The 24,335-nt window shown below is 39.3% G+C and overlaps 1 protein-coding gene across 6 annotated transcripts in view; it reads left to right on the forward strand.

Moving 5' to 3' along the window:
• The window catches only part of chd9 (chromodomain helicase DNA binding protein 9), a 242,429-nt gene that overhangs the window by 195,076 nt on the left and 23,018 nt on the right, over positions 1-24,335 (forward strand). For all 6 annotated transcript variants that reach the window (XM_043706976.2, XM_043706974.2, XM_043706975.2 and 3 more), the window contains 5 exons: positions 1,661-1,860; positions 7,854-8,013; positions 8,327-8,416; positions 18,534-18,637; positions 19,557-19,686. In XM_043706976.2, coding sequence (XP_043562911.2) covers positions 1,661-1,860; positions 7,854-8,013; positions 8,327-8,416; positions 18,534-18,637; positions 19,557-19,686 — 684 coding nt within the window. The remainder of the gene's footprint in view (positions 1-1,660; positions 1,861-7,853; positions 8,014-8,326; positions 8,417-18,533; positions 18,638-19,556; positions 19,687-24,335) is intronic.

Here is a 24,335-nt window from a genome sequence, read left to right on the forward strand (position 1 = left end):
TTGTTTGGATTTGTTGCTGAGAAATCTGCAGACTGTGTTCATTGGGTACCCATTGTTTTTGAATACCCAATGAACACAGTCTGCAGATTTCTCAGCAACAAATCCAAACAAGCAGATAAAATGCGTCCAGAAACCCCAGCCACTCTCCCCTACATCAAAAACATTTTGGAAATAACTGCCAGACTACTCAGACCCCTTGGCATCATGGTAGCCCACAAACCCACCAACACACTAAAACAGCAGCTAATGAACTTGAAAGACCCTATACAGACAACCAGCAAATCTAATGTTACTTACAAAATACTGTGCAAGGACTGTGACAAATAGGCAGAAAACTAGCCACCTGGTTACATGAACATCAACTAGCCACAAAACGACATGACCCTCTCTCACTAGTATCCTTACGTACAGAAGAGGAAGGACACCACTTTGACTGGGACAACACATCCGTCCTAGGCCAAACAGAGACACACACAAGAATTCCTAGAAGCTTGGCATCCAACCGGAACTCTATCAACAAACACACAGAGTTCGACCCCATCTACTGCCCCTGAGAAAAACAGGAAATGACATCACCACCAGAAATGATGTCACCACAGGAAATGACATCGCCAACCCAAACATATAAATAGAAAGCAGGAATTATCAACAGTTCTTCGCCCGGAGGCCCACTAAAGATGTTCCCTAGTAGGGTGATGAAACGTCTGGAAATGAACCTTCAAGCTCAGTGAGCAAACCTACATCCAGAACCTCACCAGAGCTACAAATCTTCTCAAAACTCACTATCGCAACAATGTGATTGACTCCCTCAGAAATTATTTGGCAAGCTACTCCGTTCAAGGGCAAGTAGAGATAGGCAATAACTATTGACCCAGTCCCACGACTGAATTTTAAAAAAAAATCACTGAGAAAATCCCATTATAGTTTCTCTCTACTAAATAACCAAGCGCATCAAAGTTCACATTTTTGACAACGAAATCCAAATCACATTCTTTTCAGCATTTTTGAAGCAGTGAGAATTACTAGAAATTCCTCATTTAATTGTGTTTTATGGTTATTTAACACGTACCTTTTATCCAAAATAATAGAAGAATCATAACCATTCACTGGTGTGAATTACAAATTCGAAGCCATTTAAAGTGTGCTTGATTTTTTGTAGAATCATAGTGTGGAAACAGGCCATTCGGCCCAAAAAGTCCACACCGACCCTTAGAAGAGTAACCCACCCAGACTCGCTCTCCCTACCCTATTACTCTTCGCTTATCCCCTGACCAAAGCACCTAACTTACACATCCGTGAATATTATGGGTAATTTAGCTTGGCCAGTTCACCTAACCTGCATGTCTTTGGAATGTGCGAGCAAACTGGAGCACCCGGAGGAAACCCATGCAGAGACTTGGAGAATGTGCAAACTTCACACACAGTCGCCCAAGGTTGGAATCAAACCCAGGTCCTTGGCACTGTGAGACAGCAGTGCTAACCACTGAGCCACCATGCCGCTCATACATTTTTGTGCCCTTCCTGATGGGGGAATTGAACCCTGGTCTCCCGCGTAACAGGCAGGGATACTAACTGCTATACTACCAAGGACTTTTCATTTTCTTTTTGTGCATTGCTTAAAAAAAGTTCAATATTTTAATTGTTTTTCATTATTTTCCAGGTGGGATCGCTGGAAAGACATTCTATCACATGGGCGGTTTAAGAGACGGCTGGTGGAACAGGATGTGGAGACAATCTGTCGTGCACTCTTAGTATATTGCCTTGCTCACTACAGAGGAGATGAAAAGATCAAGAGTTTCATCTGGGACCTCATTACTCCAACAGAGGATGGCCAGACAAAGGAACTGCAAAACCACCTAGGTAACAGTCCTGTCAGCAAGCATTTGCAAGTGCAGCAATAATTTTAGAGAGTTAAGTTACAACGTTGCAATGCTAAGTGTCAACCATAATATGTGATTTGTATTTTCAAACACAGCAACATACTTAGCTTAACACTAATACTTTCAGACATCCTTAAGTGCACAACAGCACTTTTGGCAAACCATTTTTGTGTATTTTTAATTACTGATTAAAAAAGGATCGTATTTGTAAAGTTTTATGAATTAACAATCTGCAGAGTGCTGTAAAGTACAACCACACCGAGGCTTTGATGTGACATACAGGACAAGACTGACATATGGCTATCAACACATTTAGGGTGTGTTATTCTTTCCTGAATTCTGATGATTGCAACTGTTTTTGGAACCATACAAGAAGATAACTTGGGTTTATACAATTATTGCACAAGCTATCATATCACAGAAGGCAGAAGACCAAAGGGGTACAAATGTACATTCATACGACTTTACGGTATGGTCTTCTATTTGGTTTTTGAAAATGAGAAGTGAGTAACATTTTAAAAAATTAAGGCAATTCAGAAAAGGAGTTCTTTTAAAACCTGATATTTTTAAAAACTTATAAATGCTAGATACAAATATAAAGCCCTAACACATGGCAAAGCCACTTCCTTGGGTATCCATTGGAAACCCAAATAAAGCTATCATAACCCTGGAACAGCAGAAAACACCACTCTGACAAATGAGCTAAATGATACTGATTGTTTTGCTCAAGAATAAATCAATAATAAACAACAAACTTCTCAAGTACACAGCATTATATTGAGGTTATGTTTTGGTAATGTGATCTATATGTACTGTCATGAAGCATTCAAATGGGGAACCTGACTAAAGGGATTCCAATAGTTTCCAGCTACAGAATTGCCAGGCAAGATAAAATTCCAAGTCTGTCAGAACACAATCTCAGATACCTGGCTTGAGTAGTGCAATCACACCTTAAGTATGGCGCTGGAGAAAGCACAGCAGGTCAGGCAGCATCTGAGGAGCGAGAGAGTCAATGTTTTGGGCATAACCCTTCATCAGCCCTAATAAAGGGTTATGCCTGAAACATTGACTCTCTCGCTCCTCAGATGCTGCCTGACCTGCTGTGCTTTCTCCAGCACCACACTTTATCAACTCTGACTTCTCCAGCATCTGTAGTCCTCACTATCTTCCAATCACACCTTTAGATAAAGCTAAACTTACTTATAGAACTTTACTAGTAGGGCAGACATTCCAGTTAGTGGCAAAAGAGTTGGCACTTATAATATTATAGATATATCTGTATTTAATCTTCATGGTCGCAGTTGAAAATGCAATTTGCTTTTAAGTATTGGTATGACCATGTAGTTTGGTATATTCATTATTTCTGATCTTGAGGTGGCTATTAATTAACAGATGCATACAGTTCAGTCCTAAACAGTGGTAAGTATCTTTTAGGAAAATGCACAGTAGTTCATACCTACCATTCCTATCAATCTACCATTCCTAACCTCACTTCAGTAATTACTATGGAAGTACTGTACTTTTTCACAGGCATCTGTACTTTTCAGAGGTAATTTAACACTAATGCTTTTAGACATATTCATACACTCTTCAACACCAGGAGCAAGCCAAATTAACTAAAACAAATGACAGATGTTTGAATGTTAATAGGGACACCACAGGGAGGTTTGTGCTAAGAGAGTGCTCAAACAAACAAAGAGCAACCTAACCTTGTACTGGCTCTGAATTGTGTGTTTTTGTCAGAAGGATTGTGGCTACCCAAGCTCCAGGATGGTGGTTTGATTGCTCCTTGGTTCTCTTATTATCAACTATTGAAAGTCCAGAGAATAGAATTTCAGTAATAAGAATTAAATGAATATTCTTTGGAGCCTACTCAAAGCTGCTTGCATTGACCAGTGTCGTCAAAAACCAAACAAGATACAATCCCATGTGCCTGAAATATTACGGATCATGAAGACTGCTTTAAGTGAACTGGCTGGTTATATCTCCTTTTCTTCTTCTTTTAATTTATCCCATAATAATGTTTCCCTGTCTGAGCGGAGGCTAGAAATAAAAAAGTTTCAGGTGTCAGTCATAGACATTAATTACATTGCATTGTTGTTTAACTTTGTTCAGCTAAAGCTGCTGTATTAATGATTAATTGTTAATTCTTTTGTTTATCCTGTAAACCTGGTGTCTGGTATACGCAAAGTCTGGTACTAGTTATTCAGAGAGCCTGTTTATGAGCCATTGAGGTCAATTTTAAGGATCAGTGAATGTTTTAATTTTACCGTGCTGCAAATGCAGGGAGAGGGAGGCTGATTTGATTAGGTTGCGGCCTTCATGTTGTAATACAAAACAAAACCCTACAATGGTTTTTGAGTGTAAAACCAGCTCAGACAGTAACTGTCGATGCTTTTGTGCATATCCATGACAACAATTGAATGGATAAAGACAAAGTGAAATTCTGAATCAGTAATAAATGGAATAGGCATCCCAGTAATCTGTATGAAGAATGTAGCTTATTAGTGCTGGACATGTTCATATCCCATATAACCATTTAAAATCAAGAACTGCCTGTGAAAGTATATACCACCCACTTGTAGTTATACCAGGGAGCCTCGTGTGTAGTTCAGTCTTCATACATGTACATCACAAGCCATTGAAGGGTCATGTGGATCCCAAATGTAAAAAGTGGGTTATTGACAGAAAAAAAAGTCTTCAGTGAGTGAAAATGTGCATGCTGTTTCATTTGTTGTTTTTTGTGGTTTCATTGTTGGAGGTAGCGTATTGCATAGGTAGAGAATTGGATAATGAGCAAGAAAGTGAGTAAGTGTTTTTTTCAGGTCGGCAACTTTTAACAAGTGGGGTTCCACAGGGATCAGTGCTAGTACTACAACTGTTTACAATACATGGTAATGACTTGGAAGAAGGAAGCAAATGTACTACAGCCAAATTTGCACGCAAGAATAGGTGGAAAGAAAAGATGCGAGGAGGATACAAATATCTTACGGAAGTATTGATAGGCTAAGTTATTTGGGCAAAAAGTGGGCAGATGAAGCACATTGTGGGAAAATGCCAGGTTGTTCCTTTATTTGGAAGGAGAACAAAAGAACAGTATTATTTAAATAGAGAAAAAAATTCCCAGAAGTTGACCTCCATAATAGTGTTATGGACCAAACTAAACTCCCTCAAAACATGTCAACAAGATAACCTAGACCCTAAGTTTTCTTATTTTAAAGGCAAGTACCAGATGTTAAGTTCTGGATGCAGTTCGATTGGTCAAACGGGTTTGAAGCAAAGCATTTTATTCTTACACTGTTGTTAAAATACAAACAAAAGAAAGAAGAATTGGGATAACTTAAATCTTGGAAACTTAATAATAAATTATTTAACTACTAAAGAGCGACTGTTATAGGATAGTAACATCTCGTAAACACACCCTTGCAAAGGCAAATTCATTAAAATAGATTGTCTCACACAAAATTATAGCAGCAGGAAGAGAACCCAAACTTTTAGCTCTAACATGAATAAACGCTTCCACATCCAGTTTCAAGACCCTAGCAAATGCCAAAAGCTAAAACTAAAATTGGTTTAGTGGGAGCTTGACTCCCCCCATTAAGACTGCTTCTATTCCAATGATTTTTTAAAAAAAGTTCTCACAAGCTATTTACCATATTGGTTGAAGCAGACCGCTTTTCACCTCTGTCTGAATCTCTCCATTTAAAAAAAGGGAAAAATACACGTCCTTAAAGCCATAGTATCATAACCAAATTCTGCTATCAGTTGAAACACTATGCTGTTCCTGAGATCGTGATGTCTGTTAATCTTTTTATCCAAGGATAAGCCTGCAATTAGCTTCTGGGCCTAGCCCCACAAACAAACAAAAACTTGTTTGGCCTGTTCCTTTATTTTTAACTCAAGCTATCCTAAAGTCCATCCGTCATTTCCAACTCACAATTCAAAATTGATGAATGAATAAAATAAAAATCATGAAATATCAGCCAAGGTTCAAACGCAGTTTAGGAAAGGTTTACTAGGATGATCCCTGGAATGGAAGAATTGTTTATGGAAGAATTACAGGTGATCTTATGGAAACAAAGGGGCTCGACAAGTAAGTGATGAGAGGGTGATTCCCCTAATGGGTTAGTTGAGGACCAAAGGGGAAAGTCTCAGAATAAAGGGGCGCAAATTTAAAACTGAGATAAAGAGGGATTTCTTCTTGGAAGGTTGAGTCTTTGTAACTCTTTGCCACAGAGAGTTGTGAGTGCAGAATCCTTGTGTGTATTTAAGGATAATATACATTCTTGATCAGTAGAGAAACAAAGGTTACGGGGTAAAGGGCGGAAAAGTGGACATGAGAAGTGTTAGATCAGCCATGATCTAACTGAGTGGCAGACCAGGCTCGATGAGCCAAATGATGTACGCCAGTTCCTGTTTCTTATGGTCAAAATCATGTATTATTATTATTCATCCACAAAATGTGTCTTGAGGTCATTAAAAAAACGTGAAATACCCACTTTGTTAGATATAGAGGAAGATAATTTATTGTCGAGGGATGATTCTGAAACAAAGTGCCAAATCTGATTGACAGTGGGATCTTTACCATGATGCCATATCCAGAGTGATTCCGAATGCATTTGATTCACTCCTTTCATCAGGTACCAAAGACCATATAATTGACAGTGTTAAAATTTTGAATTTGGTTAGTTCATCTATTAATTAATTCAGTAAACTCATTTATTTTGCTAATCTTTTGAAAACAAAACAGTTTTATAATGTCAGTGTTCATGCACTATCGGGGTGCTTGTGGACTGGGTATATCTTTCAGTAATTGGAAATGTAAATCCAGCCGAAAAAGCATGCGAGGATACCAATTACTCTATAAGAAACATGCTTTATTATTTGATTTTTGATCATTGTAGAGAATTGTTTCAGATTAACTCTTTTATAATTCAAAAACCGTGAACTCTAAGGTTGTTTTGTTGCAGATCATGGTCTCAGATTAGTGTTATTATGGTTGAAAAAATAAGACATACTGCTGGGAATACCATAGGATCTTCCCAAGACATTGGATAAGGTTCAAAATAATTAAAATTTATTTGTGCCAATTTCCCTGACTTCCTGAATCTATTGATTGATGAGTGGTGTACAGTTTCATGGGTGAAACATAGGACTCTAGCCCGTTAAACAGTTAGTTTGATAGAGGAGTCTCAACATTGAGCACTTATGGACTATTCAAGCATGGGAAGCATTATAGCATAACCTAACCCTTTTGATATTCTCACACTTTTGCTTTTGACCTCGCTAGAGTATGCTTGCACCTAATCTGAAGCACAAATAGATAAGTCTTCCCAAATATCTTTTTATACAAATACAGTTCATTAAAGCAATGAAGGATCTGTTCCCCATGTTGATATCAAGGTACATTTGATACAATCAAAAGGCATAAAAAAACTTTATGTCTGTATTGTACACTTCTATATCCAATTCTGAATGTTTTGGTTCCACTTCATTCTATAATTGAAGTCATATTTGAGTTTGTTTTAAATTCAATATTAAAAGGAGAAAGTGAGGACTGCAGATGCTGGAGATCAGAGTCGCAAAGTGTGGCATGGGGAAACCACAGAAGGTCAGGCAGCATCTGAGGAGCAGAACAGTTGACATTTCGTGCATAAGCCCTTCGTCAGCAATGCATTCCTGATGAAGGGTTTATTCCCAAAACGCCAATTCTCCCGCTCCTCAGATGCTGCCTGACCTGCTGTGCTTTTCCAGCACCATACTTTTTATTCCATGTGAAAACACAGGCTAAGCAAGCTGATTGGGTTCCTTAGCTGTGTTGATCTGTGACATATAAAGAACTTGACTGGATCATCTGACTGAGCAGTCTAATGGTGGATTAGTTTATAAATGTACTTCACCATTGAATTAACCTAAGGTTTTCTGTCTTGAACCAAATTCAGAATTAAATTTGTTCTGGACTCCTTTTATTAGGGTTGTCTGCACCAGTTCCAAGAGGCAGGAAAGGGAAGAAGGTGAAGATACAAGGAAGCTCATTTGATATGCAGAAGGCTGAGTGGCTCAGGAAATATAACCCAGAACACCTGCTCCAAGATGATGGCTACAAAAAGCATTTAAAACATCACTGCAATAAGTAAGTTAGATAATAGTTTTGATATTTTCTGTGCAGATTCTTTGATTCTAATAACAGAAAATAATTCTCACTAAGCATAGTTCATAATTATAATGATATGTCTAGTTTTTAAAGGTGCATTTGGACATATTGACTCATAAATAAGGGTCACCAACTATTAACAGATACAGTCAATGTATAAGGAAAATAATTTGTTTTTATTTTGTCAGCTTGTGAATATTTTTGCTTTCTTTTATGTAGCATCTGTTAAACAATCTTACTTGACACTAGCATTGTCTGCCAAAATTTCAGTATTTATGTGATCATCACTCAGGGTACTGCTGCGAGTAAGAATGTTGTACTATCTGAAGCAAGAAGTAATCGGTGACCAGTTGGAAAAAGTACTTGATGGAGTGGATGCAAGGTAAGAATATTTATTATTCAAGTGTAATTTGTAATCTTGAACTTCTTAAGCTTGTGAACATTAAACTGTTACTCCAGTTTTATTCTTCTCAAAGGTTAAGATTTGATATGTTATTGTTACATGCACCGAGATACAGTGAAAAGTATTGTTTTGCATGCTATCCAGGCAAATCATACCTTACATGAGTACTTTAGGGTAATAGAGCAGAATGCAGAATATGGTGTTACAGTGACAGAAGATGCAGGGAAAGATCCACTCTAATATGCCAGAGGTCCATTCAAAAGTCTGATATTGTATTTGTTTTCAAACTTTTTGTGTCTTCTGCCTGATGGAAGAGGGTGGAAGAGAGTATAACCAGGGAGAGACTAAAGATTCCTGCCCAGACATGAGCATTGGAAGGGGCAGTCCTAATTAGTTCACCCTCCCCTTTTTTAAATCTGTGACCTTGTAGGTTGCTCAAGTCCCTGTTCAGCTCCTTTTTTTAAAATGGAAACAGTTTCCACTACCCTCTTCAGATAAAAAGAATCCAAATCCCCACAACTAAGTGAAAAAATATTCAACTCTTCCATCCAGATCTTTCAGCAATGACTTAAATCAATAAGTATTGTTTGTTGGCATGTTTGCTGGAGAGTGTTTTCTTCTCTTTTCTACAAAAAAATATTGTTATCTTGAAAACCTCATTTGAACCTCAATCACAGCTTAACCTTCTCTGTTCCAAAGAGAATATTGCCATAAATTTAACAAGATAAAAATTCCAAGGTGCTTCACAAAATATAATCAATTGTTGACGCCAAACCAATAATAAATAGGAAGGGAGTATAAAAGCTTAGCCAAAATGGGGATTATAATATTGAGAGAAGTAGGGAGCCAGAAATGTTTAGGAAGAGAATTCCTAAATTAGGACCTGGATCGTGGATGGATGACCATGTGTTAAGTGAAAGAATTGGCAGCTGTAAAACAGGATAGCATCAACATACACTGAATCCTTAGCTGCATCCTGACAATCACACCTAAAGTGGAACTACCTTAAGGAAGCATGCTTTCCCATGACAATCAACATTAAAGCCAGAGCTAGATTTCTGCAGGCATTTGTTGGGTGCATTGACGGAGTGACTAAACTGTACGGCATGGGTTCCTAATTGAAATTAAATGAGTTACTGAATAAAACAGAAATTCTGCATAAATTCATATTAAGAAACACTCACTAGCCTCTATAGCAGTCCCTTCAGCTGAGGAATGCTTTGCTTTGTTCAATGTATTCTGAGATGGCTAATGAGTCCATTGCTCAAGCAGTAGACTATGCCTCGTGTGGTCAGATGTTGCTTGAAAGCACAATGTCTCCCTATGTTACTTCTCAAATTAATCTTCCCTCATTTTAATTGGTCAGCATAGTTGCTTAAAATGTTTCACGTTTTCAGAAATGCTTGAGAACCTGTTTAAAACATTTGAGTGGAGGTGGCTTTGAGTGATTTAGAACTTTGATGCTGGATGTTTTGGCTTGCTGTCACACCATCTTTCTTGCTACTGGATTTTGAAGACCTTTTGAAGACGCTGCTGGTTTTGAATTGAAGGCAGCATGCAACAGCCATGTCTTGGTGAAGATAATGGGAAAAAGGACCAAATTACCAACCATCTTGAGAAATGTGTTCAGGGACTGTTGCTTTTGTTTTTCCTAGTACATTTCCTTTGTAACAATTTTTATGGCATCATTGATCACTATTCACTGAAGCACTGCATTCTCCACTCAAGCAATTTTTCATGAAAGTTTACATTATCTCTTTCTATGTTTTTTTAAAAAAACTTTTGATAGTTCTTTGATAGGACTCAAAAAGAGGATGCTGTTTCAGCTCATTCATCTTTTCAGCTCATTGACTCTCTAGCTGTATTAAGACATCATTGGACAACTTCACCTCATGGAATACAAGCAATTTCACGAAATTAGCTTCATCCACTTCTTCAAAGCTAGTCTGCCTTGCCAAAATCATGATTTCCTGCTGAGTCTCAGGGGCAGTGCCATGAGAATCTTCTTGAGCACTTACATGCTGAGGCCTCAATCTGTACTACAAACTGTTCAGGCATGCCGGCCAGCCACTTCAAAATGTCACTCAGCGATTGCTGAAAGAGTGTTCCTGTCATCCTGGCTTTCTTATTTGAGCATTAAATGATGCACATGTGCTCCTTGATGCTTTTCAGTCAATACCTGTGATACTACCAGTCTGGTAGTATCACTAACAATTAACATCTCCTGTGGCATTCCCACTGAGCAGAGCATTCACCATGATGGATTCTTCTAGATTAATTCACCCTACCAGCCTTAAAGAAGTAATATTTTGCACACTTTTGTTTGATTTTCACAGCGTCACCCAAGAATGTTATCAGTGGGTAACTCAAGCAGTCTAGCAACATTAACTGATTGTTCTTTTGCTGGAAAACATATTTAAACATAAAATGTCAATGTTTGTCTTCAGATTCCCTTGATAAGTTTGCAGCAGCAAGCTCAATACCACCACTTTCTGAGTGTTTGTGACTTGTGTTCATCACAGATTGCAGCAATAAATCACAAATGACGAATAAGATACTTGAAAATGGCTCCTCTGCTTTGCCTCCTATCTCACTGGTTTTAAAATGGCTTTGATGCCTCACCACCTACTGACAGGTTCTATACCGAAATTTTCACTCAACAAGCCCTGATACAAGAAAAATAATTTCACTTCACCTGAAGCAACCAAGAATCACAATCTGCTTCAGTGATCAAAGGTGAATCACAGAGGCGGGCTTCCTGCCTGCAGAAAGCTCTTCAAAAACAGTTCCTTGAGTACAGGATGCAGATCAGGATGCCAATTGAATCACAGGGCCTGATTTTGCTATTGCGTGCATAACCAGGAAGGACTATGCACTGCAGATAAATCTGACTGTTAAGATCATAAGACATAGCAGAAATTAGGCCATTTAGCCCATTGAGTCTGCTCCACCATTCAATCATGGCTGATAAGTTTCTCAACCCTATTCGCCTGCTTTCTCCACGTAACCCTTGATCCCCTTGACAATCAAGTGGCAGTGAATTCCATCGATTCACCACTCTCTGGCTGAAGAAGTTTCTCCTTATCTCTGTTCAAAAAGGTCTTCCCTTTGCTCTAAGGCTACGCCCTCGGTTCCAGTCTCTCCTACCAATGGAAACATCTTCCCAACATCTACTCTGTCCAGGCTATCCAAAATTATGTAAGTTTCAATTAGATCCTCCCCCCCGCCCATCCTTCTAAACTCCCAAGTATAGACCCAAAGTCTTCAACTTGTCTCCTATGTTAAGCTTTTCATTCTTGGAATCAATTCTCATGAACCTCCTCCGAACATGTCTCAGGCCAGTACATCCTTCCTGAGATACGCAGCCTAAACCTGTGCACAGTACTCCAAATGTGATCTGACTAGAGTCTCAGAAGTACATCCCAGCTCCTATATTCAAGTCCTTTCAAAATAAATGACAACATTGCATTTGCCTTCCTAACTACTAACTCAATCTGCAAGTTTACCATGAGAGAACCCTGGACTAGAACTCCAAACTCTCTTTGCACTTCAGACTTCTGAATTTTCTCCCCATTTAGAAAATAGTCCATGCTTCTGTTCTTCTTACCAAACTGCATGACCTTCATTTGCCACTTCTTTGCCCACTACACTAACTTGTCCTTCAGGAGCCTCCCCACCGCAACACTACCTGTCCCTCTTCCTATCTTTGTATCGTCTGCAAACGGAGCCAGAATACCCTCAGTTCCTTCATCTAGATCATTAATGTATACATTGGAAAGTCGTGTTCCCAACACTGGCACTTGTGGAACATCATTTGTCACTGGCTGCCATCCTGAGAAAGACCCTTTTATCCCCACTCTCTGCATTCTGCTAGATAACTTATCTTACTGTACCTCCTGTGCGGCACCTTGTCAAAGGCCTTCTTGAAGTCCAGGCAGATAACATCAACTGGCTCTCCTTGGTCTAACCTCGTTACTTCCCCAAAGAATTGTAGCAGATTTGTCAGGCATGACCTCCCCGTGATGTAACCATGCTGACTTTGCTCAATTTTGCCAAAAGCTTCCAAATATTCAGAAATCTGACCTTCCACAATGGTCTCCAAAATCTTACTCATGACTGAGGTTAGGTTAATCGGCCTGTAATTTTCTGTCTTTTGCCTTATTCCCTTTTAAAACAGGGGTATCACATTACCAATTTTCCAGTTTTTTGGGACCCTCCCTGATTCTAGCGATTCCTGAAAGATCACTAATAATGCCTGCACTATCTTTTCAGCTATCTCCTTAAGCAGTCTGGGGTGTAGTCCATCTGGTCCAGGTGGTTTATCCAGTTTCAGGCCATTCAGTTTTTCTAGCACCTTCTCCTTGGTGATGGCCACCATACTCAGGTCTTTCTTCAATTTTTGGGATGTTGCTTATGTCTTCACTGTGAAGACTGACGCAAAGTAATAATTCAGTTCATCGGCTATTTCCTTGTTCCCCACTGTTATCTCTCCAGTGTCATTTTTCAGCGGTGCAATGTCCACTTTGGTCTTTCTTTTTCCCTTTATACATCTAAAGAAGCTCTTATAGTCTTCCTTTATATTACTGGCTAGCTTACCCTCATATTTAGTCTTCTCCCTCCTTAATTCTTTTTTTGTTGCCTTCTGCTGGTCGTGAGCTTCCAAATCCTCTGGTTTCCCACTGCCCTTTCCCTTACTTTTATGCTATCCCTGACTTCCCTAATAGGGAGCAAGATCTTAATCAGGAATACAGCCTTATAGAATGTTAAATTTAAGTGATGTGCAGGAGGGAAATCTTTTTAGAGTCATAGAGTCATCTTATTCAAGAACTTGCTGACCATTAAAAACCATTTGATCTGCTATTGTGTCAAATAAATAGACTTAATTATAATTATCTTGAACAAATAAATTCATATTGGTTGTACTGAGGAAGTCATTCATTTTTAAAATAGTATTCAGTGTTTGTAAATATTTAAATGCAATAATTAAGTAATTGACTACAGATAACTAAATTAGTTGTGTAATTTACACACTAATTTCACGAGTGAAAAAGTTCTGGTCATGAACTTAGTTAATTAGAAAATATTTAGAAATTTATGGAATATTGAAATTCAGCTGAACTGATGTGTTGGATCATTATGGGTCCTCTAGTTGGTTCTGCAGTCAAACTTTGCATTTTCTTTTAATAGTTCACACTGAATGACACTTGTGGAGGAGTAATATTTTTTTCTGCGCCAGATCTGTGAGCAGATAAGGCTGTAAATTGTCACTGAGAAGCAAAGATGATATGCAAAACCTGGGTAAGCCGCACTAGAAGAGCTTTACTCTTGTGTGTGGTCAGACAGAAATATCCCCCCTTTCTTGAAGCTGTTGGCAACAGTATAGAGCTTTGGATCATGACCATAAACCTACAAGCCGAGGAACCCATGAGAAAAGGCATCATCACCCTCATCTACAAGCGGAAGGGGGAGAGGGAGGAACTCAGAAATTGGAGACCAATCTCACTATTGAATGCGCATTACAAAATTCTGTCAAAGGTTATCGCCAACCGGGTCAGGTCTGCTCTGGGGTCGGTAATTCACCCTGACCAACCTGTGCCGTATCAAGCACGAAGATCGCTGAGAGTCTCGCACTCATCAGGGATATGATTGCCTACGTGCAGGACAAGGGGTTGGACACCAACCTCATCAGCCTGAACCAGGAGAAAGCCTTTGACAGGATATCACACACATATATGAGAGATGTTCTCTTCAAAATGGGCTTTGGGGAGGGAATCTGCAATTGGATCAGACTGCTCTGCACCAACATTGTCAGTGCAGTCTCAATCAATGGGTAGGAATCAGATAGCTTCCCAGTCAGATCTGGAGTCAGGCAGGGCTGCCCTCTCTCTCCTGCCTTGTTTGTGTGCTACATAGAGCCATTTGCCGAGCCCACCAGGAACGATGCGAGCCTGAAAGGGGTGACTATTCCTGGCAGCAGGGGCCTGCAGGTTAAGGCCTCCCTGTACATGGATGACGTCGCTGTTTTCTGCTCGGATCTACTGTCCGTGCACAGACTGATGTACATATGTGATCAGTTCGAATGGGCCTTGGGGGCCAAGGTAAACCGAGGCAAGAGTGAGGCCATGCTCTTCGGGAATTGGGCCTACCAATCCTCGATCCTCTTCACCGTCAGGACCGACCACCTGAAGGTGCTGGGTATTTAGTTCGGGGGGACTGGGGCATGTGCCCAGTCTTGGGAGGAGCGCATCAGCAAAGTGAGGCAGAAACTGGGCACATGGAAGCTACGGTCGCTCTCCAACGCAGGAAAAAACCTGGTCATCAGGTGTGAGGCACTAACATTGCTGTTATACGTGGCACAGGTCTGGTCTGGCCTATTCCCAGAACCTGTGCCGCTGCAGTCACCCGGGTCATCTTCCAATTTATATGGAGGTCAAAGATGGACCGGGCCCGAAGGGACTTGATATATAAAAATCTGTGCAACGGGGGAAAAAATACACCCAATGCCACCCTCACCCTGATGGCCACCTTTGTGTGTGGCTGCATCAAGCTGTACTTGGATCCCGGTACGCAAACACCAAGTGTCACTACGTACTGAGGTTCTACCTGTCCCCGGTGTTGCGAAGGATGGGCCTGGCCTTGCTGCTGCGGAACGCTCCGAGTAGTTGGACCGTTCCATATCACCTGTCCTTCATGGAGAAGTTTATGAAGAAAAACACCTTTAACCACAAGTCCATCAGGAAGTGGTCAGCACGTAGTGTCCTTGAGACCCTTCGGCAAAAGGAGAGGGCGGATCCTATCGAGCGGTTTCCTGAGCAGACTGTCAAAGCCATTTGGCAGAATGCCTCGTCGCCAGAACTTTCCAACAAGCACCAAAACATGGCTTGGCTGGTGGTGAGAAGGGCTGTGCCTGTGAGATCCTTTATGCAGGCCCGGACTCTCAGCCAGACCGCACGCTGCCCTCGAAGTGGCTGCAGGGGCGATGAGACTGTCACACGCCTCCTTCTGGAAGGTGCCTATGCAGAAGAAGTCTGGAGAGGAATGCAGTGGTGTTTATCGAGGTTCGTCCCGAGCAGCGCTGTGAAGCGGGACTCCGTGACTCCAGGACGCACACCGAGACGAACATCAACTGTGCCTGGAGGATCATCAACTCGGTGAAGGATGCTCTCTGGGCGGTCCGAAACCTGTTGATCTTCCAGCTGAAGGAGTTGACCCCGACTGAGTGTTGCAGATTGGCACTTTCCAAGGTCCAGGACTACATGTTGAGGGACGAGCTGAAGCTTGGGACAGCTGCCGCCAAGACGCGGTGTGGAAAGACCACCGTGTAACGTCTGCCTGCCTAAGTACAGGGGGCCGACGCAGTAAGGGGACTCCGCTGACCCCCCAGCTAAATATGTGGATAGTAATCGTACAGACCTGTATATATGCATGATTACTGTGTCTCTGTATGCAAAGAAATGAAATGTTTACCTAAGTATGGCATGACCAATTGTACAGATCATCAAAATATTTTATGAACAAAGTATATTTTTGAAAAAAAAATAAACTTACAAGCCGAAGGTCCTGTAGAAGAATCTAAGTTTTGTATTTCAATTTGTCTAAATAATGTTTTGAGGATAGTTAAGTCAGAGGGAAACAAACCTGCCAGCCCAAAGGACTTTGTTGTTATCTCAGGGATATGAGTGCCTGCTTTTCCCAGTGGTCTGTCATATGCCTCTTCCCAGTGGAAGATTTTTTGTCAGCCTCATTATATTAAAATACAAGGGATCCCTGATTTATGAACACTAATACTTACCCCTGTGCAGGATAGCATTGGTATAATTTTATAAACCCAATGTATGACCATGCCCTATACTTAGGAACAGCTCCGTTATATTATCCTACTTTGTGTTCAAAGTTCAACTTGTGTACAAATTGACTTGCAAACTGACTCCAGATTGAAAACCCATTCGCAACCCAGGAACAGCCTGTATAGAGTTGTTCAGAATATTTCTGTAAATATTTAAAGTTTTTTGTGGGTTTTTTTAAAGTGAGTGGGACATTGGAGCTCTTCAGCATGTGGAAAAAAAATGTGACAGGTGAAAGAAAGTGAAGTACTTGAAATAATAGCAAGTATCAGAGGAGTGAAGAAGAGATGTGATTTGATGATAGTGGATATACTGCTGCCACTGTAGTTTAGATGTGACTGATGGTAGTGAGTAGAAGCAAAAAGATACAAGGTATCACAGTATGTGAGCTAAGACAAAACGTGCTGTTTGCAGTCAACTAAACAGTAAAGTTTCTTGTTTATTTCTACCTAAGTTATTTAAATATAATAGCATTGTGTTTCCTGTATTACTGAAATATTTGCATATGAATATTTCAACACATACTATAATGCAAACACCTAGGAATGATCTACTATCCTCTCAAGTATTGACTATCATCGTAAGGCCAAACAAACAATTAATTAAAACCTAAATATTATATTACTTTGAATTTTTAAGGCTGTCTTCCATTTCTGTAATATACACAAAACTACTTTAAATGCATTTTCTCTTTTTAATGCAATCATCTTTCCACACTGACTGTTGACTCACTTTATCGATGTTGATTTTGTACTATGATCTTTTCTCTTGTTTTAATTTCCATTTTTCTACATTCTTTCTTTTCTACATTTAGATAATTGTGGTCTAGCATGACGTCATCAAACAGAATGTTTTTTGAAAGCTTGCCAGATGTCTAAATAATGAATACTTATTGCTTCTGACAAGTTTGAAAGCTTTTCTTTTGGGGTCAGATATTAAGTTTCTGAATTCAGTTTGTTTTTTAAAAGAAATAGCTAGTTTCCTTTCTTTTATTGTAGACCTGTATGCCAACTAATGATGACTCACCTTTTAAAAGCCGGAAAATATCTGAGGAACTCAAGCTGCAGGATGCTGTTGAAGTGCTAACCAAAGTTTCTTTAAAAAAGTAGTGAAGTACTTCTATGGAATCGGTGCTTTGTACCTCAGAACCTGTACTGCAATTTTAATTTTGAAAACAATAGTGCTTTTTAAGTTGGGTAGAAATTAACGACTTTTCTTTCAGGATCTCAACTATAGAAAGGAACTATTCACTGGATGCATATTTTCATATCAACATGGGACATGACCTTCCAATTGTCCTCAATCAATTCTCGCAGTTTAATGGATAAATGTGGCAACTCTAATACTGGCTTTGCGAGATTTTTAAAGCATTGTAATACGTTTTGGATTTCCATTCCGGGGGGAAAAAAAAGTTCAAGTATACTCTTATTAGTTAGAATTTCTTTCTGCATCTTAAAAATATTTTTATTTCCCATTAAAAGAAGCCCTGCCATTTGAAAGTTATTCCAGTTAGTTCGACGACTGATTTGTAATTTGAAGTGATGCTAAAGTGTTCAATTCCTGCACCGGTTGAGCTTACATCTTCGTCTCCATCTCAGACTCTCCCCTTGCCTGAAGCGTTGTGACCCTCAGGTTATATCACCACCTCTACCTAATGAGAGAGCAGCCCTGTGGTCGGGTGGCAACTTTATAATGTAATCTTTCAAATCATGTATCATTCTGGTAACTCAGAGCTGAAACTGGCCCTGAAACTAAGTGCAAATCTGCAGATGAGATTTGATCAAGGCTACAGCCCTCTTGAGATGATGGCTAACAAATAAAAATGTATTTTGTTTGTCTTTACAAATATTATTTGTGTCTGCTTTTAGTGTTTTGTATCTATGGAAACCCAAGTCCTTTTGCTGTTTCCTAATGTGTATCAGTTAGAAGTTATTCTGATTTTTTTTGTTATCTAGAAGTGATCATCTCTCTGACTTATCCTCTGCCTTTGAGCATAAGGTGTGGATGTATCTCAACTGGTCAGTTTGGCTGTAGATGTAGAAGCAGAAATACATTAATTGTGGTTCATTTTGACATGGAATGTGGGAGATTACAGGACACTAATATGATTTTTCAAAGTCTATCAAAGCAAATAGAAGAGGGTGGTCTTATCAAATCGGTCTGATAAAATTCCTTTGAATCAGTGGCCAATAAGCATATTTTGCTTTCCATAAGAATTTGCCGACTAACTTGATTTGTCTCTGCCTCCTTAGTGAAATTGACATTTGGGTTCCTGAGCCTGAGCAGTCTGAAATACCTGCTGAATGGTGGGACATGGATGCTGACAAATCGCTGCTCATCGGAGTCTTCAAGCACGGTGAGTTAAAGATGGGAAGACAACTTTAAAATATCTTGATTCCTCAGATAGCTGTGGTGTTGCAGCAGAACTTTTTAAAAGGGCGAAGGAGAATCAAACAATGGACAATCACTGTACAGTCAGAAATGGAGAGATGTATACATAAAGTAAGATAGTTAATAATGCTTGCATTTTATATTTTAGTTTTAACAGCAAAATCAAATTTATTTTTACAAGAACTGCTATGATCCAAGAAGGTCCACCTTCGTTGTTAACTGTGAGTGACAGTTTGCAAAACTTCAGTAATTGCCCTGTCTTAGCAGTAGTGGTGGACCTTGGATCATATCAGTTCTTGTAGCCAAGGCCATTTTCCTGATGCTTGACCATACATTATTAGACTTAATTTAACTCAAAAACATATAACTAACGCAATTTCATGGTGAAATTTAGACCCTCAATATTTGGGTTGCTAGTCAGTGCATAATAACTAAACTTCCATAACCACTTGTTACCTGGAGCATGTCACTATATTTCCAAAAAGCATTTATTCTCATTAAGTAGTTGTGAAAACTTTCATTATGATTTCATTGTTTGGTTATGACCTATTGCGTAATATACTGGCATCCATAAATACCTAGATCTAAGAGCTTTGTGAGATAACTTTTCAATTGTGTCCTTGCACTCAACCAGTTGAATTCATTTTGAAGATGTAAAGGAAAACCAAAAAAAAATCAATATTGGGCAATGCATTTTTCATATAACACAATGTCAACTTGGAGAATTGGCTAGAGGTTATAAAGTTGAAAACAAAATTATTTCCGTACTATAACGGTGAGCATTTGCAGTTTTGAAACAGAATTAATGCATATATTGATGGTGCAATATTGTTATTATTTATATTATTATTCCCTGATGAATCTTTTTTTCATATAATTCACAGGTTATGAAAAATATAATACAATGAGAAATGACCCTGCACTCTGTTTCTTAGAAAGAGTTGGCAAACCTGATGAGAAAGCCATTGCAGCAGAGCAGAGGGGAAATGATACTTTTGCAGACGGTGCAGAGGGGTATGGTTATTCTCAGTCAACATGGTGAAATGTTTAAAATTATTTTAAAATATTACTTCTCTCTCTCTCTCTCTCTCTCTCTCTCTCTCTCTCTCTCTCCCTTAATCTCAGGATGCCTTGTTTTAAAATTCACTTGCCTCCGTTGAATGAGTATTATTAGCTTTTGTATGCATGATTTAATGGACTGACATTATGAAGGAAGGTATTCCATGTTTGTGGGGAAATGGTAAATTTTGCTTAACCCTTTGAATCATATCTAATGTTGACTGATCATGGAGTGAAATTAACTGTGCTGGTGAATTAATAACACATGTACAATGTTCTGCCTGGATAATGAAGAACAGTAATGAGTGACCTATAAGCGAGTGAGAAAATATGGGGTTACAATCTGTGTCACGGAATCACAGAATTAAGCACAGCAAGAGGCCATTTGGCCCATTGTGTCTGCATGGCCTCTCCAGATGAGAATTCATTGTGATTTTCTTATCATCTCCATGTAACCCCGCACATTCTTCCTTATCAAGGAACAGGCTATCTCCCTTTTGAATGTCTTGACTTAATCTCTATTCAATACACTTTCAGACAGTCCATTTCCAAACCCCAACCAGTTGCTGTGTGAGGGAACTTTCTTTCATATCACTTTTTTGCTTCTTTTGTCAATTACTTTAAATCTGTACCTTTTTTTCTTGACCCTTTCAAATAGTTCCCAGAAGTCTGCAACACAGTAGGAGGCCATTCAGCCAATTGGGCTCACGTCACCTTTCCCATCTATGCACTCCACCCTCTTCTCCGACCTATCGCTATCACCCTCACCTTCATCTATCTATTATGTTCTAAGCTACCTTCCCCCAACCCCCTGCCATTTATCTCTCAGCCCCCCAGCCCACAAGCCTCATTCATGATGAAGGGCTTATGTTGGAAACACAAGTTCTCCTACTCCTCAGATGCTGCCTGATTTGAGATTTTCCAGCACCACACTCATGACTTGCATACCCTTACACATTATCTTTGTCCAGATAATCGTCCAATGCCCAAATAAATGCCATTATTGCACCTGACTCCAACATGCTTCCAGACAATGCATTTCACATCCTAATTACTGGTTGTGAAAGAAAAGTTTTTTCCCATATCACCCAGTCTTCTTTTACTAATTACTTAAATCAATGCCCTCTCTTTCTTTCTTTAAAAAAGTGAATGGTTTGCCCCTTATCTGCTCTGGCCAGACTGCACATGATTTTGGATAACCAGTCAGCCTTCTCCTCTTCTAGGAAAAACTCCTAACGACTCCTCCAAACTGCCTTCATAACTGAAGTTCCTCATCCCTCATGCCATTCTTGTAAACCTCTTGTACCCCTTCCCCACCCCTCCAGTATCTTCATATCCTTTCTCAAGATTTTTCCTGAGTTGTTCCTCCTCTTCTATTTCTTGATTTATTACTGATGTTATTTGTAATTTCTGTAGTGAAGACTGATGCCAAGTACTTGTTTGTTCATCTTCCATATTTTCCGTTATCAATTTTCGAGTCTCACTTTCTGCAGGACCAGCACTTATTTTATTAATATTTTCTAATAAAAATAAAGTAACTCTTAGTATCTGTTTTTAATATTCATGCATAGTTTTCTCTCATACATTAATTTTTCTCTCCTTAATTTTTTGTAAACCTTTACTTTTTTAAAAATACTGTGTCCAATCTGCTGATGAGTCACCTATATTTGCATAATTATATGCTTTTCTTAAGTTTGGCACCATGCTTAACGTTTCTAGTTAACTATATATGGTGTGTCCATTTCTTGGAATTTTGCTGGAATGTATTGGATACATTCACTGAATATAAAGTATCCCATTAAACATCTGCCATTGCATTGACTTACTCTGTATCCTAACTTGCTGATTCACTTTAGTCAGCTCTGCTTTCATGCTCTTATAATTCCTCTTGTTAAATGTTTAAAAAGATATTGGAACCACTCCCCCCTTCCTCAAACTGAATGCTGCATTCAGTGACATTATGGTTGCTGCTACCTAGACGTGCTTTTACCAAAAGATCAGTCATTAATCCTGTGTCATTATACAGTAGTAGGTCTTGTACAGTCTGTTCTCTGGTCTGCTCCATATTATGCTGTTGTAAGCAACTATCCCAAAAACATTTTATTAACTCTTCCTATAGGTTACCTTTGCACATTTGACTTTTCCAGTCAATATGTAGATTAAAATCTCCCATGATAATTGCCACTTCCTTTTGGCAAACTCTCATTATTTCTTCCATTTATGATGTACCATGCCACAGAGTTACATTTAGGGATCTGTACATGAGTGATGCCTTACTTTCATCAGTTCTCCTCCACGAAAACTGTCTTGATGCCTTGGTTTCCTGAACTTAGGTCATTCTTCTCTATTGTGCTAATAGTGCAATTTAACTAACAGAATTACACCTCCAACTTGTCGTAGTTTCCTGCTTTTTTCCTAAATCACTTCAAGATTCAGGTTCCTTTCCATGTCAGCCTGCAGCCATGGCCCTGTAATGGCTAACAGATCATATGTATTAATTTCAACTTGCTCCCTCAGTTCATCTGTTTCATTTCAAATGTTATGTGCATTCAGAATCAAGAGTGTAGTGCTGGAAAAGCACAGCAGGTCAGGCAGCATCCGAGGAGCAGCTAATCGACATTTCAGGCATGATGTTCCTGATGAAGGGCTCATGCCCGAAACGTCGATTCTCCTGCTCCTCAGATGCTGCCTAGCCTGCTGTGCTTTTCTAAAACCACACTCTTGACTCTGATCTCCAGCATCTTCAGTCCTCACTTTCTCCTAGTTATATGCATTCAAATTCAAGAGCTTTAGTTTTATCCTTTTACTCTCTTTCTAAATTCTGTGCTTATCTTTTGGGGTTTACTTATAGATTTGTACTCTATCTCTTTCTGTAATGGTCTGTTTATCATTTCCCGTTTTAAGATTTTTCTTTTTTGGTCTTAACTCTACTCCTTAATTTATCACATGTTTCTACATTTGATCCCTTGACCCACTGTTAAGTTCAAAATTCTCTCTCCTTTTCCAATTGCACAGTTTGTAAAAACATCAGCTTCAGCACAGTTTAGTTGGAAGTTGTCCCATTGGTACAGGTCCCACTTTCCCAGTACCGTACTTTCCATGACCTGGAATACACTTCTCCCACAACAGTCTTTGAGTTATACGTCATCTCTCTCATCTGATTTTCATTCTGTCTGTTTGCAACTGGCTTAGGTCGTAATCCAGAAATTATGACCTTTTGAGGTTCTATTTCTTAATTTGCTATCTGGCTCCCCGTGCCGACTATGCAGAGCCGCCTTCTTTGACTGCCTATGACAGAAGCTGTCTACTGGAATACAATGAATGGATCCTACCCCCTCTCATTGCATGTTCCCCTCTAACCCTAAGCAGGTATCCTGAACCCTTTGTACCAGGCAGTCAATATTGCTACCTGGATCATCAGTCTTTGCTGTAGAAAATAATACTCCAGCTGAGACTCAACTAGTTCCTTATGCAAATTGAGCATTACCTCTCAGCTCATGTACACCATGCCACTGTTAATAAAGGTCTGTATGCTTGACTACTTCTGTTCTCACCATATTCTATAGATTTGAATGACTTTTGCACATATGCATCAAGTGCTTCTGCTCTTATACCCCCTTTAGATTTGTATCCTTTGTTTTGTCTCTCCATGTTCTTCCTTCCAAATTAATCACCTCACATTTCTCCACCTTGAACTTCATCTGCGTATATTCTTGAAGTTCCACACAATCCTCACTGTTTACAATGCTTCCAAAGTTTATATCTTCATCACATTTTAAGATTGTGCTTTGTACCCCCACCTTTATGTAGTTAATGTACATCAGGAAGGGCAACACTGACCCCTGAGGTGCTGCACTACAAATCTGAAAGCCTGAAAAGCATTCAGTGACCACTACTGTCTGGTTCCTGTCACTCAGCAAATTCTGCTTCCATGTTGCTACCATCTTTTTCATTCCATAAGCTATGACCTTGCCCATACTTCTGTTGTGTAGCATTGTCTCAGATACTTTCCAGAAATCCATATACACAACATCAGCAACATTGTTCTCCGTCAACTCTGTCTTGTTACCTCTTCAAAAATGTTCAGATTAGTTAAATTTAATTATCCCTTAGGAAGTCCATGCTGATTTGCCTCAGAATAATCCACATTTGTTCATGTGGCTATTAATTCTGTTATAAGTTATTGTTTCTAGAAATTTTCCAAGTAGAAAAATTATACTTTAAATTTAAACTTGGGTTTTACAACCTTTTTTGAATAAGGGTGCAACATTTGCAATTCTCCAGTCCTCTGACACACCCGGAGTCGAAGGAAGACTGAAAATATAGGGCCAGTACATCTACAGTTTCCACACTATTATTCTTTCTTTAATATTCTTTTCTATAGTTGCCTTAAAACTTATGATGCAAAGAGTGCTCTCCCCTAAATATTTTACTCACCTGATCGAAGTGTCCACCCCATTCTCAATAACCAGATCTAGTAGTTTCTCCTCAATAGATTAGAAACATACTGCAGAAAATTTTGCTGAACATGCACTATGAGCTCTTGCTCCTTTTACTTCCCTGCAATTCCAGGCAATTTATAGATAATTTGGACGGCACAGTTG

This window comes from Chiloscyllium plagiosum, unplaced genomic scaffold (assembly GCF_037043375.1).
Source record: "Chiloscyllium plagiosum isolate Xiang-an unplaced genomic scaffold, Cpla_swu_hap1 HiC_scaffold_17, whole genome shotgun sequence".
Taxonomy (NCBI): Eukaryota; Metazoa; Chordata; class Chondrichthyes; order Orectolobiformes; family Hemiscylliidae; genus Chiloscyllium; species Chiloscyllium plagiosum.